The sequence below is a fragment of the Mesoplodon mirus genome (assembly GCF_964341445.2).
Source record: "Mesoplodon mirus genome assembly, chromosome: 9".
In the NCBI taxonomy this organism is placed as follows: domain Eukaryota; kingdom Metazoa; phylum Chordata; class Mammalia; order Artiodactyla; family Ziphiidae; genus Mesoplodon; species Mesoplodon mirus.
The window spans coordinates 114,387,825-114,403,430 of record NC_138985.1 but is presented as its reverse complement, the minus strand read 5'-3'; the positions used below and the strand labels follow the sequence as shown (position 1 = coordinate 114,403,430).

The 15,606-nt window shown below is 47.5% G+C and overlaps 1 protein-coding gene across 5 annotated transcripts in view; it reads right to left on the bottom strand.

The window, feature by feature from the left end:
* Nucleotides 1-15,606, bottom strand: part of DNAJB6 (DnaJ heat shock protein family (Hsp40) member B6) — a 54,693-nt gene that overhangs the window by 11,070 nt on the left and 28,017 nt on the right. For 3 of the 5 annotated variants that reach the window (XM_082633092.1, XM_082633094.1, XM_082633095.1), the window contains exons 6-8: nt 11,510-11,641; nt 9,986-10,127; nt 9,438-9,508 (exon numbers count right to left, since the gene is read on the bottom strand). In XM_082633092.1, the coding sequence (XP_082489218.1) occupies nt 9,438-9,508; nt 9,986-10,127; nt 11,510-11,641 (345 nt within the window). Of the gene's footprint in view, nt 1-8,773; nt 9,509-9,985; nt 10,128-11,509; nt 11,642-15,606 lie in introns of those variants that run through there. The other 2 variants (XM_082633093.1, XM_082633096.1) reach the window with 2 other exon arrangements.

Sequence of the window (15,606 nt, the reverse complement as noted above, 5' to 3'; positions counted from 1 at the left end):
CCCACGCAGGCCACCCGCACCCGCCCTCAGAGATCCACGTGGTGCCTCTTGGTACAACCTGAACTTCCAAGAGTTACCACCAAGAAGTGATGACCGCCACTCCCATCCCACCCCCCACTCCCAACATCACGCTTTCTGAAAGCCAACCACATTCTGGGCTTCTTTCTACAGCCTCTTCCAAAATTTCCATACGTTTCTGTTAACTGCTGAAACATTCCTCTTCTACGGAAATTCACTAATTGTTTCAGCAATTTACTATATAAAGGCGAAACACATTACTTGAAGAAAAATAAGTAAGTCACATCCACTCTTACAACCCGAACAATTTACTGTTTTGGCATAATTTCTGCTAACCTTTTCCTCTGCAGAAATTAAGCTATTAACGCACATGAATTAACTAAAGTTTACATGGGATACAATTCAAGCATCCTTTTCATTTGGGAAACAGAAAACATCCTGCCTTGTAGCACCAAGTTAGATAAAATTTCAAAACAAAGCACAACCTGCCCGTGCCCCTGGGGCAAAGCTCCCTGCAGTCACCGAGGAACTGTGAGCGGAATGTTCCAGCCGCCGTCCCACAGGCACAACCACCAAGCCAAGTGCTCCACTTCGTGCCCCAAATGGAGTCCAAATATGCAGTGGAATCTGGCTGATAACATGCAAACGAAAGCAAACTTCCTTATACAAAAACAGAATCCCTTGTTTCCAAATACGTACAGTCCAACAGGCCTCGCTTGTGGCTGCTATTTTCTTTCTTTGAGGGGTCGGGGCAGGGCTTAATCCCGTACTTCTTCCTATCGTGCATACCACTGACACACACGTAGATGACTCAGACATCCAAAACTGCATCGCTGGCCCAAGAGAGGATTCAAATATTTAGGGCCTGGTATGTGCCTGGCACATGTGATGCTGCCTTGCTCTCAGGGACTCAGTGCTGGACACACGCAAACAGAAAACCATGACACGATGAGGCCCACGCAGATCAACGGCCCGAGGACGCAGAGACAAAAGCAGGGGCAGAGGGGAGGAACAGCAGGCGTGCCTTTCCCAGGATGGGGAGGAAAGCTCGGGAGGCGGCACAGACCACGCTGTGACTTGGGTGCAGCAGCGCAGGCGTCAAGGATGGGACAGGAGGCAGGAAGCGCGGGCACACGGCCAAGTCGAAAGCACCTCACAGGCGATTCTAAGCAGGGAGCGACTTAATTTTCGCTGCCAGATAGCGGGCAGGCGACACGGTGGCGATGCATTAGACAGACCATCAGACGGACCGAGAAGGCGGTCACATGAAGGGGGACCGAGTCAGGAGGGGCCCAGGCTCTGGCAGGAGGGGGGCGGTGGTGCTGGCTGCAGCTGTGCGGACACGAGAGGAACGCGGACCGAGGGTAAAGGTCAAGGAGACGACAGCAGGGACTCTCCTGTCCGAGCCCCTCTGAACTCAAGTCCTGCACAGAATCCACACCAAGGGTCCAAAGCTCTCGTGAAGGGCCGGTGGGGTCGGCCTCCCCACCAGCACCATGGCTTAGAGCGTCCTTTGTGTTAATATCACAGAGGGTGGAGCCCCTTAACCTGCCCTGAGGCATCCGCCAGCCCCCGTGGGTTAAGACACCACCCATCACTCATGTGTCTCTGGAGACAGCTGCGGGGCAGGGCAGTTCAGCAACCTGCTCCTCGGAGGGGAGTTCCTGAGGCACCACGGCACCCCGGGACGGAGGGCGTGGCCGGCCGGGCTCAGGCGGATGGGGCCCCGCACTCACCCGGAAAGTAGGGGTGTCACAGCTCTGGCCAACAGTGCCTGGAGCTCGGATCTCAGCACCACACCCCCCCGGGGGTTGTACGCTTGGAGAACAATCACGACACGGAAACCCAGGGAGGCAGGCAGCAGCACAGCCAGCCTCCGTCCCCCACCCCACCCCACCGGCCTCCCGACCCCAGCACGTCACTCTGCTCCTTCAGGAGCCGCCAAGCCCCAGGCACAAGGGGAAGCGGCAGAGGGAGTTGGAACCCAGCAGGCCACACCCGCCGAGCCCCAGGCCCACACTCCTCCAGCGGAGAGCCCTGTCTCTGGGGCCACGTGCCCGCTTGGCTGAAAAAGACCCCGAGAGCAGCAGGGTAAGGGTCAGAACCTACGGAGGGGAAGGAGGGGCGAGGGCTGTGTGCTGTCGGGGGCACTCCTACCACCCGCTCCATAAAGGACAAAGTAATGCTCTGATGCCCTGGGCACCCGCGGGACATAGGTCGGCCCTGAGGGGCGAGCCACCAGGCTTTCCTGCTCAGTCCTCACTCAGGCTACAGGGACTGGACCGTGCAGCTGAAGCACGACTTCCATCAAGATGACCGAAGGGGCTTCCCTGGTGGCGCAGTGGTTAGGAATCCGCCTGCCGATGCAGGGGACACAGGTTCGAGCCCTGGTCCGGGAAGATCCCGCATGCCACAGAGCAACTAAGCCCGTGCACCACAACTACCCAAGCCCATGCGCCTAGAGCCCGTGCTCTGCAGCAAGAGAAGCCGCTGCAATGAGGAGCCCGCGCACCGCAACAGAGACCCAACGCAGCCAAAAAAACAATGACCCAAGGCTGTCGTAATAAATAATAACTGAAATAAATCATCAAAAAGAATAAACATTCTAATTTTGGTAGGGTCTTATATTCACAAAATCTTATTTTCCTAAAGACACAGTTTAATCCACATAAAAATCTCAAGTGATTCTAGTTTCTTCTCAATATTGACATCCGTTAAAGACTTATTAAAAAACCATATTACGTAGACTAAGCGGCCATGTGCCATGAACTCGCAGTTGTTTCATCAAAGCACTCCACCAGCAGAAACCACATGACAGAGTGCAACCCGGGCCGAAAAGAAGACCCAAAGGACAAGAGAACACAAGTCCTGAACAGTCGCGTGTTGAATGAGATTTAGTAGGTATTAACACTGGCAAGAAATGTGGGAGAAAGTTGGTTGTTTTTAACACATACAAACGTTCCAAGTAAATTAAAGAAGCAAACAGATATACAAGTGAAAGTACATGAAAAAAATATGAAAATTTTTTAGTTGTGGAACATGTAGGACATTAAACAAAAGGCCACCCCAAAAAAACCACACAGTACGTCAAATGAACACATGACAACTGAAAAGGAAAATCACTTTAACAGAGCAGGCGAAGGACTCATAAAACAATGATGTAAGAGGGCCCTGTGAAATCAGGAACAACTGCAGAAAAACAGGGATACCCGCCAACAACCACCAAGAGGCTCCACCTCATCCAGTAACCAGAAATATGAATTTTAACAATTGTTATCAGACAGTACTGACAAGCACGTTGGTAGGCACATACTCTTTGTGGAAAGCAATTCATGGCTACCAGCTTTAGATGCACACATTTCTCCACCCGACTAGTCAACTTCTTCTAGGCGCCCGACTCAACACAACTCCTCCTCCAAGGACACGCGCGCCACGCCAACACCTCAACAACCACGGGAACAAAGGAGCGCCGAGGCTCCCCAGGATGCACTAGACTCTCAGGTCAGAGCTGCGACGGGCGCCAACAGCCCCAAGCACAGACCACAGGCTGGACAGCTGCCCCAGCCAGGCGCACGGGACCACAGCCGTTCCAGAAGCAGCTGGAACCCAGACCCTGCCCGGCAGGCGGCCAGCAGCCAGTTCCGGGCCTCCACAGGACCCTTCCGCCACGCTCCTCCAACACGTGAGCACGGGCCGACTGCGCACGGTCCCCTCAGGCGGCCCACGGGAAGGGGAAGCACAGGTATCACGCGTGGAGACCGCCTCGCCTGCCCGCCCGGTCCTGGATCCCGCCTGGATCCCATGCTACCAGAGGCCTGGGATCCCCTCCAGCGCGCCATGTGTCAGGTGAGACCCCTCGGCCTCGGCTTGGGGCCGACAGCAGCAAGCGCAGCCCAGCTGGGTGAAGGCTCCAGGCACCTCCTCACTGCCGCTGACTGAGGGGTGGCGGAGGAGAAAATGTTCCCCCAAAGTGGAAAGACAGCAGCAGGAAAGGGTGACTCTTCCCTGGAAGCAAACGCAAACCAGAGGGAGAGGGAGGTGTAAAGCCCAGTGGACAAAGGGGCTCACCAGGAAGCTCGGGGGTCTGGCTGCATTGGGCTGGGAGGGGCACAGCCGCGCCCCGTGGATGGTCCCCATCTTCCCCCTTGTGCAATCGCAGGGGAGCATTTATCACCTCTTCGGTAAATGCAAGATTTTTTTAGGAGCTCCAGAAACATTTTTAATTAGGAGGAAATCCCACGTCATCCCATTTTTAAGTATAAACGACTTGAAGAGGGGAAATCATTTGGCGGTATCTTTCTGGTACAACCAGAAAAGAGTGGTTTCTGAATGGGTGTCTGCTAACACTCCGAAGACACTGGGGCTGGTCTCCATACGCTGTAGTACACGGCACATCACACGGCAACTGGATACAACCCACTCATACAGTTCACGTGTCTTGAATATCCTAAATGACTTCTTTTCCCCGCTGGCTTCTGCCCGATGCTGGCCATCCCAGTCAGAACTCAGTGCCCTCGGACACCTGTGCTGGTGGTCGTCCAACCAGGTCCCCTAGTGAGTCGGCTAACATATGTATGTATGTAGGTACAGTGTGTATGATAGCAAATTGTGCAACAGTGGACCTCGGGGTGTAACAGCTTGTCCACATTTGAAGATACTGGTACTTGACATCCTCTTAAGGAAATGCTGCCTCCAGAATTTAAGCTGGAAAGTCACTGGAATTACTGTTTCAAGAAGAATAATATCTACGTGACTTTTTAGATTTTTGGTACATACATCAAGAACTGTGTGCAAACTGGAATGTCCTGTGTACTGATCCTCAAAACAACCAATAAATCTCAATTATTGAAAAAAAATTAGGGGAACAAGCCTAATATTAGTCTCTTAAGACCGTGGTCATGCTGTGCCCACCCGCTGCGCCCACCTGGGGTGGAGGGATGGCCACCAGAACGTTGGGACGGCCCCTGGAAGGACCAAAGTCTGACCACTACTTCCAGGAAGGCCTCAAAGAGGCCACCTCTCCCTCCCGGCTTCACTGCCTGCAGTACTCTCATGCACGTCCACACCCTGCCCGCGGGCTCACGCTGCCATCCAGCTGAGTGGAGCTCCGCAAGGGCAGGGAACTCCCCGCATCACACGGTAAGGAAATGTGGTCTTCTCTACGAGACAACGGGAGAAAGGATGCGACACTGCTTCTGCTACAGCATGCCCAGCTCTGGGTCCTACAGTCCTGGGACACGCTCCACGTAAGAAAGTCCTGTTCTCGTGACGCCCTACCGATGCCTCAAATGCCTTCGGGGACCAGGACAGGACAAGGGAAGGGGTGGGGAAAACAGCACGATGCTGCTGTGCTCTGTGTTCCTTTCAAGAAGCAAATCAATCCTATTGGGATAGAAAAGGACAAGTAATAAGCTGCTACACTTACTAGACTGTGAAACGTACCACCACCATGGACTATCCAGTGGTCCAAAGAACAGAGAAATGTCATAAACCAAGATGCACCCCCCAGTCCTCCCAAACCAGACCTGGTGGTCACTCGGTACACTCGGACTGGGAGATACGGTGCTCCCAGGCTCCCAGGGCAGCACTCCAGGGGCACAGTGGAAAGGAGTGCCATGGGATGATTTATGCAACAGATTAGGGAATGCTTCCAGCACCACGGGCTAGGGAGAAGCTGCAAGAAAATGGGCAAATCCTGCCCTCGTGAGGTCTGTATTCCTATGGAGGCTGGACTACAGAAGAGGAGTCTTTGTTCCCTGAATGCTGGGGCCAGAGGGAAAAGGAGAAATAGTCACGGCTCTCCACAAAGCGCAGAACTCGCCCGGGTCCAGAAGCTCAGTTAATGCCTCTGTATGCAGTCTGGTAAGAACAACTTACAGAGGGCACGAAGCAAGGAGCCAAGATTCACCTGAGCAAAGAGCAAGCGCCGGGTCTTCTGACGCCCAATTCCACTTCTAACAAACAGGACTCTCTCCAAAGTCCCAGCCAGGTCTAGTCTGTGGAAATCCATGATCACCATGATTTCTAGATTTCTGACTGACAGAGAAACAGCTATTGTAACCTTCCCTCCTCTGACCTTTTCAAGTAGCAAGATGAAATAACTAATTTAGTCACCAAAAAAAAAGAAAGAAAAAAAGTTGTCTTATCCCATTTTAACCACTAGTCATACTCAGTACTAAATCTCCATCTAATTAACCCAATTCATTAGAATTATAAGGAACAGCAGATTCAAAGGTGCTGAGACAAAAATCAGAAGTCACCCATGTGACCAGCTCTAAAAGCAGAAGCCTTAGACTGACTTCAAGGACGCAAGATACGGTGACTGAGGAAGAATCTAATTATTTAAGCAAACGTTTCTAGACTCGCAGCATTAAACCACCCACTCTGAAAGTACCAACCACCTTGAAAATAACTCAAAGGGAGGCAGAATCTCGTACCTCATTTAAAAAAAAAAAGAAAAAAAAAGGCCACTGGGTCATATAGTTCAACCTCCACTTGACCATATCAAGTGCTCAAACTCACTCCACAATTCTGTGCTTGAAAACCTCCTGAAACAGTAATAATTATCCCATTACTGAACTTGCTGATGGCTAACCACTGAGAAGCAACAGCAGAGACAATTAAATGAATTACAAATTACTGTTGGATTCTCTAAAAATAAAAATATTTTCATGTGATTACGTAGTGCTGAAAGGAGAAACAAGAGCAGTCCCTGAAGAGGCTGAGGATAGCTAGTGTGTAATCAAGCAGGAATGGTGAGGCTTTAGTAGACAATAAACAAAGGGAAAACTGACTGGAAAGATGCTGTCCCACAAATCATGTCCCTGGAGCTTCCCCACATCTGTACTGAAGACTCCAGCAGGCCAGACACACAGGTTACAGAGTAACTTCAGGTAAGTCTAAGGCTGTCTCTGCAAACTTCTACGATGTGCCCTTTGTGGACCCTCAAGAGGAAGAAAGATGAGCTACCGGGGCAGGTGTGACCAGTGGTATCTACCTGTATCACAAAGAAGCAGTAACTGGGCTGCTAAAAGCAAACCTGGAACCTTTGGAACCTGAACCGAAAAGGCAGGAATGAGGCAACCAGCCATCACTGAACTACATCAAAGCAACGGAGGTGCAAAGTACAGTGAACAAGAAAACAAAGCGTTCAGTGAGAAAAGCCCAGCACACTGCTGCCCCCTTAAGACTGTGCTCCGGGGAACTAAACAGAAGACCTCCATCCTGAGCGACTATTACGATAACCCCGAGCATGGAGAAAACGAGCGCACACACGATGCGACAGCCCCGGCGGCGGGCTCACCCAGACAGTGGGCACCAGCAGTTTGTGGGGAGCTCAGTCTCCCGCTGCAAAGGCATTCAGGGCTACAGGAAGATTTTTTTTTTTAAATCAGAAAGTATAGGGACTAACAAATGACCAGACCTGTAACGTAACTTAAATGCTCTTGTTCCAAGTCACTCCTTATGTGGGGGACGGTACCAGCGCTGCAGACACCACTCACCTAACCGTTCACAGCTGTTTCGCAGCACACTGCACTCAAGGCTGCAGGAACGAACTTGACTGCTTCCACACACTCAGGGAACGAGACCCGACAGCAACAAGTCCTCTTTCCTATTTAATTAACATTCCTATCAACAGACGTGCAGAATAATGGCAACTTTCCCAAGTGGGAATGGTGAACGTGTGACTGTGATGCTCCCCTCCAAAGCACGTCACCAGAAGAGGTTCATCTCCCACCTGCGCCCTCAAGTGGAGCGACGTGCTCACCACCGGGGCCGCACTAAACCCCACCGTCTCAGGACATTCAGACGTGTAAAGCTAAGGTTCCGATAAAACGCTTCCTGGGACACCAACAACTGTGGGCTGGATGAGACTTCTCTTCATTTCCCTGGTGTCCTGAGGGGGCCATCGAGCCTGTTCTACCGAATGGTTCGTTCCACCCATCAATGAAAAATATAATCTCCAAGTCAGGGAACTGGCAGCTGTTCCTGTGAGCTTCTCACTTAGTAACGGAGAAACCACCTATCCTGACAGCAACAACGGAAGCAGACGTTCTGGTACTAACTAGGGTTTTAGTTTGTGAAAGTAGATTCTACAATGTGGTTTCCCAGCGTGTGGTGTGCCTACACCTTCTCCACAGGCTCCGCGAGCTAAGACGGCGGGCACACGGAAGCCCCTTTCCTTGTCTTCCCGGGTCCAGCTGTCTTCCAATACTTACATTCAAGTTTGCAATGTCTTTTTTAACACCTTCTTCTAGCAGTTTCACACTGCTTAGTCTGCAAACAAACTCGAGTGGGGCAGTATAAATACAATCAAACTCTTGTTTAATATTCCTCTGGCTGGAATTCTAGTTATCAATGGTTACCGTGACAGATTATCCTGATTGAGAAACGAACACCTTTATATTTGCCCACACCTGTATCGTTCCATGACTTTACTATGCATGTTATCTTCAAATGAGCTGGCATCTAACATAACCTAGAAAACTACAACATACTCTGAAGAATGGGAAACCGGACAGCCACTTCCTCCCTCACCAAAGAAATGTTCAACAAATTGCTAATCATTATTCAACACTGATAGAAAAATTTCCATACGCACTCCAAATACACCAAAGAACACACGTAACTGAAGTCCAGCATCGGCCTTAGTGACCAGACACAGCAGGAAGGAGAGGACACCCTGGGAGCACAGGCACAAAGTCACACACACACACACAGGAGGCCTCGCCCCACTCAGGAAAGAATGCACCAAACACATTTGCATTTATTTTCTTTTTTTTTTTAAGCAAATGACAAAGACCCAGTTTACCAGCTTAACTTTTTAAACCTAAGCTTAACACGTTACATATTTAAACAATTGTCAAAACTTACTAAGTTGCCAGCATTCATGCACAACTAGAAAACATCCTCAATTTATATTAAACCAGAAATGTATTACCATTAATGCATTAACGTCTTTCACTACTAAATACTGAACACAATTAGAATTACTCTTGTGGAAGATTCACCCCGGTGATGTCAACTTCACAGCAGGCTGACACTACTCGGCTCATGTTTCAAACACAGGAAAAGCAGGTCCGTGCAGGTGTTAGTGTACGGAAGAGCCACGGCCACCGTGGATTACGTTCAATAAAAAAGCAAAGTGCATACAGAGATTTACAACAATTTTAAAGACAAAAAAACATGGTCCTATCGTGTGGTCCCAACAATAAACTCAAAAGTCTATGACAAGTAGGGCTCCGATGAGCTGTGTATAAATACTTTAGATTAAGTACAGTTACACTGAGAGTCGAGTTCATGTGAAATCTTCAAAAAAATGTTCCTGTCAATCCTCCCATGGCGCGCGCCAGAGGGAACGCTCTGCTGCGCACGTGCGGCGAGCTACTTGTTATCCAAGCGCAGCAGCTGCTCCTTACCATTTATCGTCAAGGACTTCAGCTGGCCGTCTTCTTCGACTTCCACTCTCTCTTGACCATTCTCCACAATCCTGGGGGGGGAATAAGAGGCATTTTACAATCTTGTTATCAAATAAGTAAACATGTATGTGAATATAAATGCATATTTTTACAGGACTTGACACAGATATACGTGCAATTACTAATTTTGTGGATGAAGCCACCATGCTGAGGACAGACGTTTCTTAAACTCTGACACTGAACACGGGCACAGGCACTAGCAGTCAAAACGGTCACGGTTTCACTATGAACGGTTTCCATTTTACCATTCCAACACACTATTACCCATGAACACGGCTCTAAATAAGGGCGATGTCTGATATGTAACACTGAGCAAAAATTCAGAAGGAAGAGCTCTACATCGGAGATTAAGATTCTCATGGCACCAGACAGACTTCACATACAACCCATATGTCACACACTGGAGGGTGTGCAAAGAAAATGTGGCACCACTGAAACACCAACCACACCTACTTATTAGAAATATGAACGAGAGAAGATCACTGTACCTCTTTGTAGTGATTTTTCTGCCATTAACCACTTTAGTAGAAGTTGATATAGATTTGTAGTTGCCCATCCCACTGCCACCAAATGCCGTGGAAGAGAATGAAGTGAGGCCCCCATGACCTAGTGAACCAAAGGAAGTGAATCCTGCAGGAAAACAGGAAAGAAAGATTAGAGGCTCGTATGTCCACTGTTGATTTAATGCCCACATTTCCATCAGAGCCACAGGGCAGGAGGGACCCTCCCCCCTCACAAAGGGCCCTGCTGAAGGGGAGCGACTCGGCGCCGTGCATCTCACGGGAACGGGGCGAGTTTCCCGCCACAGCGGGGCCAAACCCAACTTGCTTCTGACTCGCTCCTTGTAACTGTGACCACAGGGAATAAAAATCTTAATTACTAAAAAAGCTGAAATAATTTTAGAAAGAATACCACAAAGAATTATCTGGAAAAGCATGGGTCTGCAGTTCACGGACTAATTCTCAATTACATGGTGATCGACTACGGACGCTGCCTTCCACAGCCACGCCACAGCAAGCCAACTTCGAGGCTGAGACTGCCTGCTTGTTGAAGGAACTTACCTACCCGTCCCGCTCCAAAAGGCCCCCATCACAGCACACGTCACACACTCCCTAACAACTCTTCCTGAGGCTCCTTAGAGGTAAGGACTGTGTCCCACACACGTGTCTGAAATGAAGTCCTGTTGCGGTGTTTTTAACCAGCTCTAGTTTACTCCCCCTTTCACTTGAGCAGGCTACATGGCATCTAGCGAAAGGATCTGCGGGACGGAAGTGCACCAACACCTGCCCCGTGTCATCAAGTCCTGTTGGCACCTGAGGAGAAGAGCCCTCGGAGGTGCACTGTGCGGGGTGGCCTGTACAAGGAGCACAGCCAGTTCTCACCACAGAGCGCTTAAACGAACATGAGCACCAGGAACACAGCAGCCCCTCTGTTAAGAGGAGCTGGGTGAGCTTCACAGAAAAGCTAAGACTGCAATAATTCTCCAGGTGAAGCACAGGGTTGCGTCAGGCCGTGTGCATGGGACTGCAGCCGGTGCAACAGCTAGGCTCCGTGCGGCAGGGCGCGCACAAGTGACCACGCCTCACCTGGGGACTCAGCTTGGCCCTGGTCACCACATCTGGTCCTCATTAAAGCCCCACCTCCTGACCCCATCAACCTGGACTCTCCTAAGATACTGGAATTTTTTAAACTGCTGAGGTTAGATAAAAAAGGATTTACTGAGATTGTGTAAGTGGGTTATTTCACAGTTCTTTATCTCAAAACACCTTACTCCTTTTAACCAGAAATTTCATTAAATGCTGGCCACCTTTAACAGTTAAGATCAGAAGTAGGTTTTCAAGTATAACATTCTTGGGAAGATTAGGAAAAAAATGTAGGTTACTAAGCACAGCTTTGTACACATAAAAAATACTGGCAAATCTATTAAGCTGTTCTACCAAAAGGCATACACGTACTGCAAAGTGCCCTAACTAAAAGAGCACTGCACTGATGTCTGATCAGACATTTAGTACCTGTATCAAAAGAAGAAAATCCCCCTCCGAAAGAGGGAAATCCACCGAAAGTGGAGAAAAACGACCCTGTGCCTCGGTTCCGGCTTCCGCGGGGGCCCCTTCGATTCCCAAAGAAGTCCTCAAACGGGTCTTCTAAAAACAAACAGAAGTGCTTTGTGAAATCTTGATTCAATTTTGCTTTTTCACAGGAGAGCTTCAATAAGCGTTAATGCCTTATGATACACTGTTCCATTAGGAGCAAAAAACTTACCAAGAAATTACAACAATGTAGCGTATCTACAGAGCAGCCAAAAGTCCATCTAACCAACAGTTTTCCTTACTTGTTTAATGCAACTAAAGCTAGAATACATCGGGGATTTACAACAAACAAACAAAAAAACACAACATTATATATATAAATATAAAACTCAAGGTCATTAATCTGCACTACAGACTTGGACAGAGAGCTGTTTTAACACAGCCTTTTACTCAAAGTTCTGGTAGACACTGTCCCAGCTGACGCCATTTAAAAGGTTAGGATGATTTCACACCTAAGTAGTCGTACTGCATGGAGTCTGGGTTGCCTTCTCCAAAGTCATTCAGGAATAAAAACAAAAATGGATTTTTCTAACGTATTTACTTATAATGCAAGAGAACGCTGTAGCAAAGTGAGGCAAAATTTAACAGCTGGTGATTCTGAGCCAAGTGCTAAGGAATCCCTTTTACTTTTCTGTAAGCCTGACATCTCAAAAAAATTTGAGAAAGGATTAGCTGAAGTCAAATCTGAATAAATGTTAATTGGCAGACAGTACATTATACTTTAATAGAAAATTAACGTGAATAGGTATCATATTACTACTGGAGATACCAAAATGCTCCTGAAAATAAAAATAAGATTAGCCTTGACAGTTTAGGGGCTTTTTTTGGTTGTTATTATCAATCAGTGAGCACCTACTGAAAACATGAATTATACAAACTTAAAAAAATTCACTGAGGTTCTATGAAATTAATCAGCACTATACTTTTTTTTCGAGGAAATGGGAATTCTTTAAGAAATAAAAACAAGGACTCCTGATGGATGAGTAAGCTAGAAATGCATGTCGGGGAAAGAGAAAAGCAACCCATGACACACAAACTACAGAATTAGCACGGCATATTTTTAGGACAAGGCAAGAGTGACCAAAGCAGGAAGTTAATGCATCTGAGTAGTGAAATGAAAGAAAGAAAAGGAAACAGAAAAGTTAACACACGGTGAGCACGAAACCAAGTAGAAACTGAGATTCATGGCGCACTCATGTTTACAGACAAATGTGACCTGAGCAGCGTGCCACACCCCCAGGGTAACTGGCAGTGACCTGAAAGGATGTGCGAGAGCGCTGTTGCTCATAGACCCTGAGGAATGACCAAGGGCCAGGCACGGCCAAGGCAGCTTAAGGGATACTCAGAACGGGGGCGAGGAAAGGGGTGGCGAAACAACACGGCCGCACGCTCCTAGAGCCCACGCTCTGCACCAAGAGCAGCCCCCGCCCGCCACAGCTTCAAAAAGCCTGTGCTCAGCAATGAAGACCCAACGCGGCCAAAAATAAATAAAATTTTTTTAAAAAGCAAAAATAAAACCCAACCTACAAGGCCTCTCTTAAATAAGAGAGCTATGCAAAGTACACGAAAACAGACCTGAAGAAGCAAACATTTAGAAAACCTGGTCACTGGTGGCCTGTTGAGAGACCAGAAAGGAGGAATGCTACAGGGAGAAGGAGTGAACATGTGCACAGAGACCAGGTCCACCGCCCCAAAGGGGACCCGAACCCCGCGCAGCACTGGGCAAGGGCTGCTGCTGTGAACAAGAAAGCCCCAGGGCCTGCTGGTCTTGCATTTAATTCCCACGTTCCACAGTAAACGCCACCGTTTTCAAACACAACTTTAAGAAATTCATTTACCAGCTACCTTGTCAACAGGGCTTACAGTCCCATTATTACCATATTTAGAAGTGTAAGTAGAAAATGAACCATAAACTTTATCTAGAGCTGGAGGCATTTTGTAAATTTCTTCAGCGACTTCATCCTGTTCAAATAAAATACAAGCATTCTATTTACTAAGTCACCTTTTACCTTATTATCATGGCCTACACACCTTCAGTGACACATTCTCTATAGATCCGATCTACAAGATGGCAGATAATTAACATTCTTATGTTACAACCACCCATGTTAAGCACACGTAATGTAACACGTACAGTTTAAACTCACAGCGCAGTAATTTTCTCTTTCAAGCAGTAGCCGTTAAGAAGAATCTACAGGGCCTCCCTGGTGGCGCAGTGGTTGAGAGTCCGCCTGCCGATGCAGGGGATGCGGGTTCGTGCCCCGGTCTGGGAGGATCCCATATGCCGCGGAGCGGCTGGGCCCGTGAGCCATGGCCGCTGGGCCTGCGCATCCGGAGCCTGTGCTCCGCAACGGGAGAGGCCACAACAGTGAGAGGCCCGCATACCGCAAAAAGAAAAAAAAAAAAAAAAAAAAGAAGAAGAATCTACAGGACCAGCTTTAGATATTCACTATCCATATATGGATTCCTAAACGACGTGTTGTTCTGCATGCTAAGGTTGTTCACAAGGCTTTTGAGACCAACTTAAACTAGTGTCCATGTGATACCACCACTAAACAAACGGTTTTAATTTGTTTACATGAAGCTAAATTAAGCCTTTCATAATTATAAAATCACCTTCTTCAGAAGCTACTTCAAAAGATGGTTGAGTAGTATGTTGTAAGAATAAGGCCAGCTAGCTTTTCAATGACATTTTCTTGTACTTTTGTATTCTTTTCTTTTTTAAATCTTTTATCTTGCATTTTTCTATTATACAGCCTAAATATGACTTTCTACAATTCAAGTAGTCACCGTATTTTAACGTGTAATTTCAGATATTACAGTTAACCCAAAAAATGAGAAGTCTCATTTGTCACAGTCATGGTGACACCAGAAAACACATTAAAAAAAAAAAGTCATGATTAGAATGATGTGTTGTTAACAGGCGCCGCCACTGTGAGATCAGGCAAACCCTTATTGAGAGCTTCCCATCGCTGGCTGCTGCTGGTTTGGGGAGTATGGATCATGAGCTTCTACGATCCTCAGCCCCCAAGCTAAATACAATTTTTAAAAGACCCTTCAAATCCAGCAATTCAATTCTACTTCAGGGAAATCAACTCATCAAACATGGAAATAACTTACTATATTAAAGGAGTCCAAAGCATTTATAGTGAAAACTGAAACTTACCTAATTTTCCAAAAGAGTAAATGAATGGAGAGCATGTTAAGTGCAAGTATTTGAATGGTCATCAAGTCTACGTTTTAGAAAAAGGCAGAAGAGAACACACACACACACATATATATATATACACACATCCCAACATAATATCTGAAAAATGTTGACAGTGGACTTTCAATTGGTGGTAAGACAAAGGTTGATTGCCCTCCCTCCTTTTATCTCATTTACGGTTTCCAGTTTCTTACGTTGAGTCTGTGTTATATTATTATTTTTGAGGTTAGAAGGGGCAAATACTGCATTTACTTCAGAAATAAGTTTTAATAAGACATGTCAACATAACCAAATATTCTACCAAGTACTTTTTTACTTTCACTCCCCCAGGGATACAGAACCACACAGCCAGCCGAGGTGCCTGCTGGGCAAAGGGAATATGGACCAGGTGGAAGAAGGAGGTAGTTACAAACAGCAGCTACGACCACAGACCCTGTTACAGAAACAAGGGTTGGAACTGCCGGGTGTATTTCCTCCTCATTTCGTTACGAATACTTTGTGCATACATGTTATTCATAAATACTAAGCACAGCTTTGTCTTCTTGCCTCTTTTACCCCCTTATCACATCACATCACATCACATCAAGTGCAGGCTTTGTATGTATCACAGTGTTTCAGCTATGGGACAACAAGGATAAAGGGAAGTTCAAGGACCTCACCTCCTATGTGGGAGAAAGGTTAGCGCGCATTCTCAATTACATGCACGACAGCCATCGCGTGAGGCACGATTATGATCTTGCTATTGTCTCTATTTGGAGATCAGCATGGTTTAAGGAGATAACGAGTGTGGGTGCCGAGTTGGGACAGCACA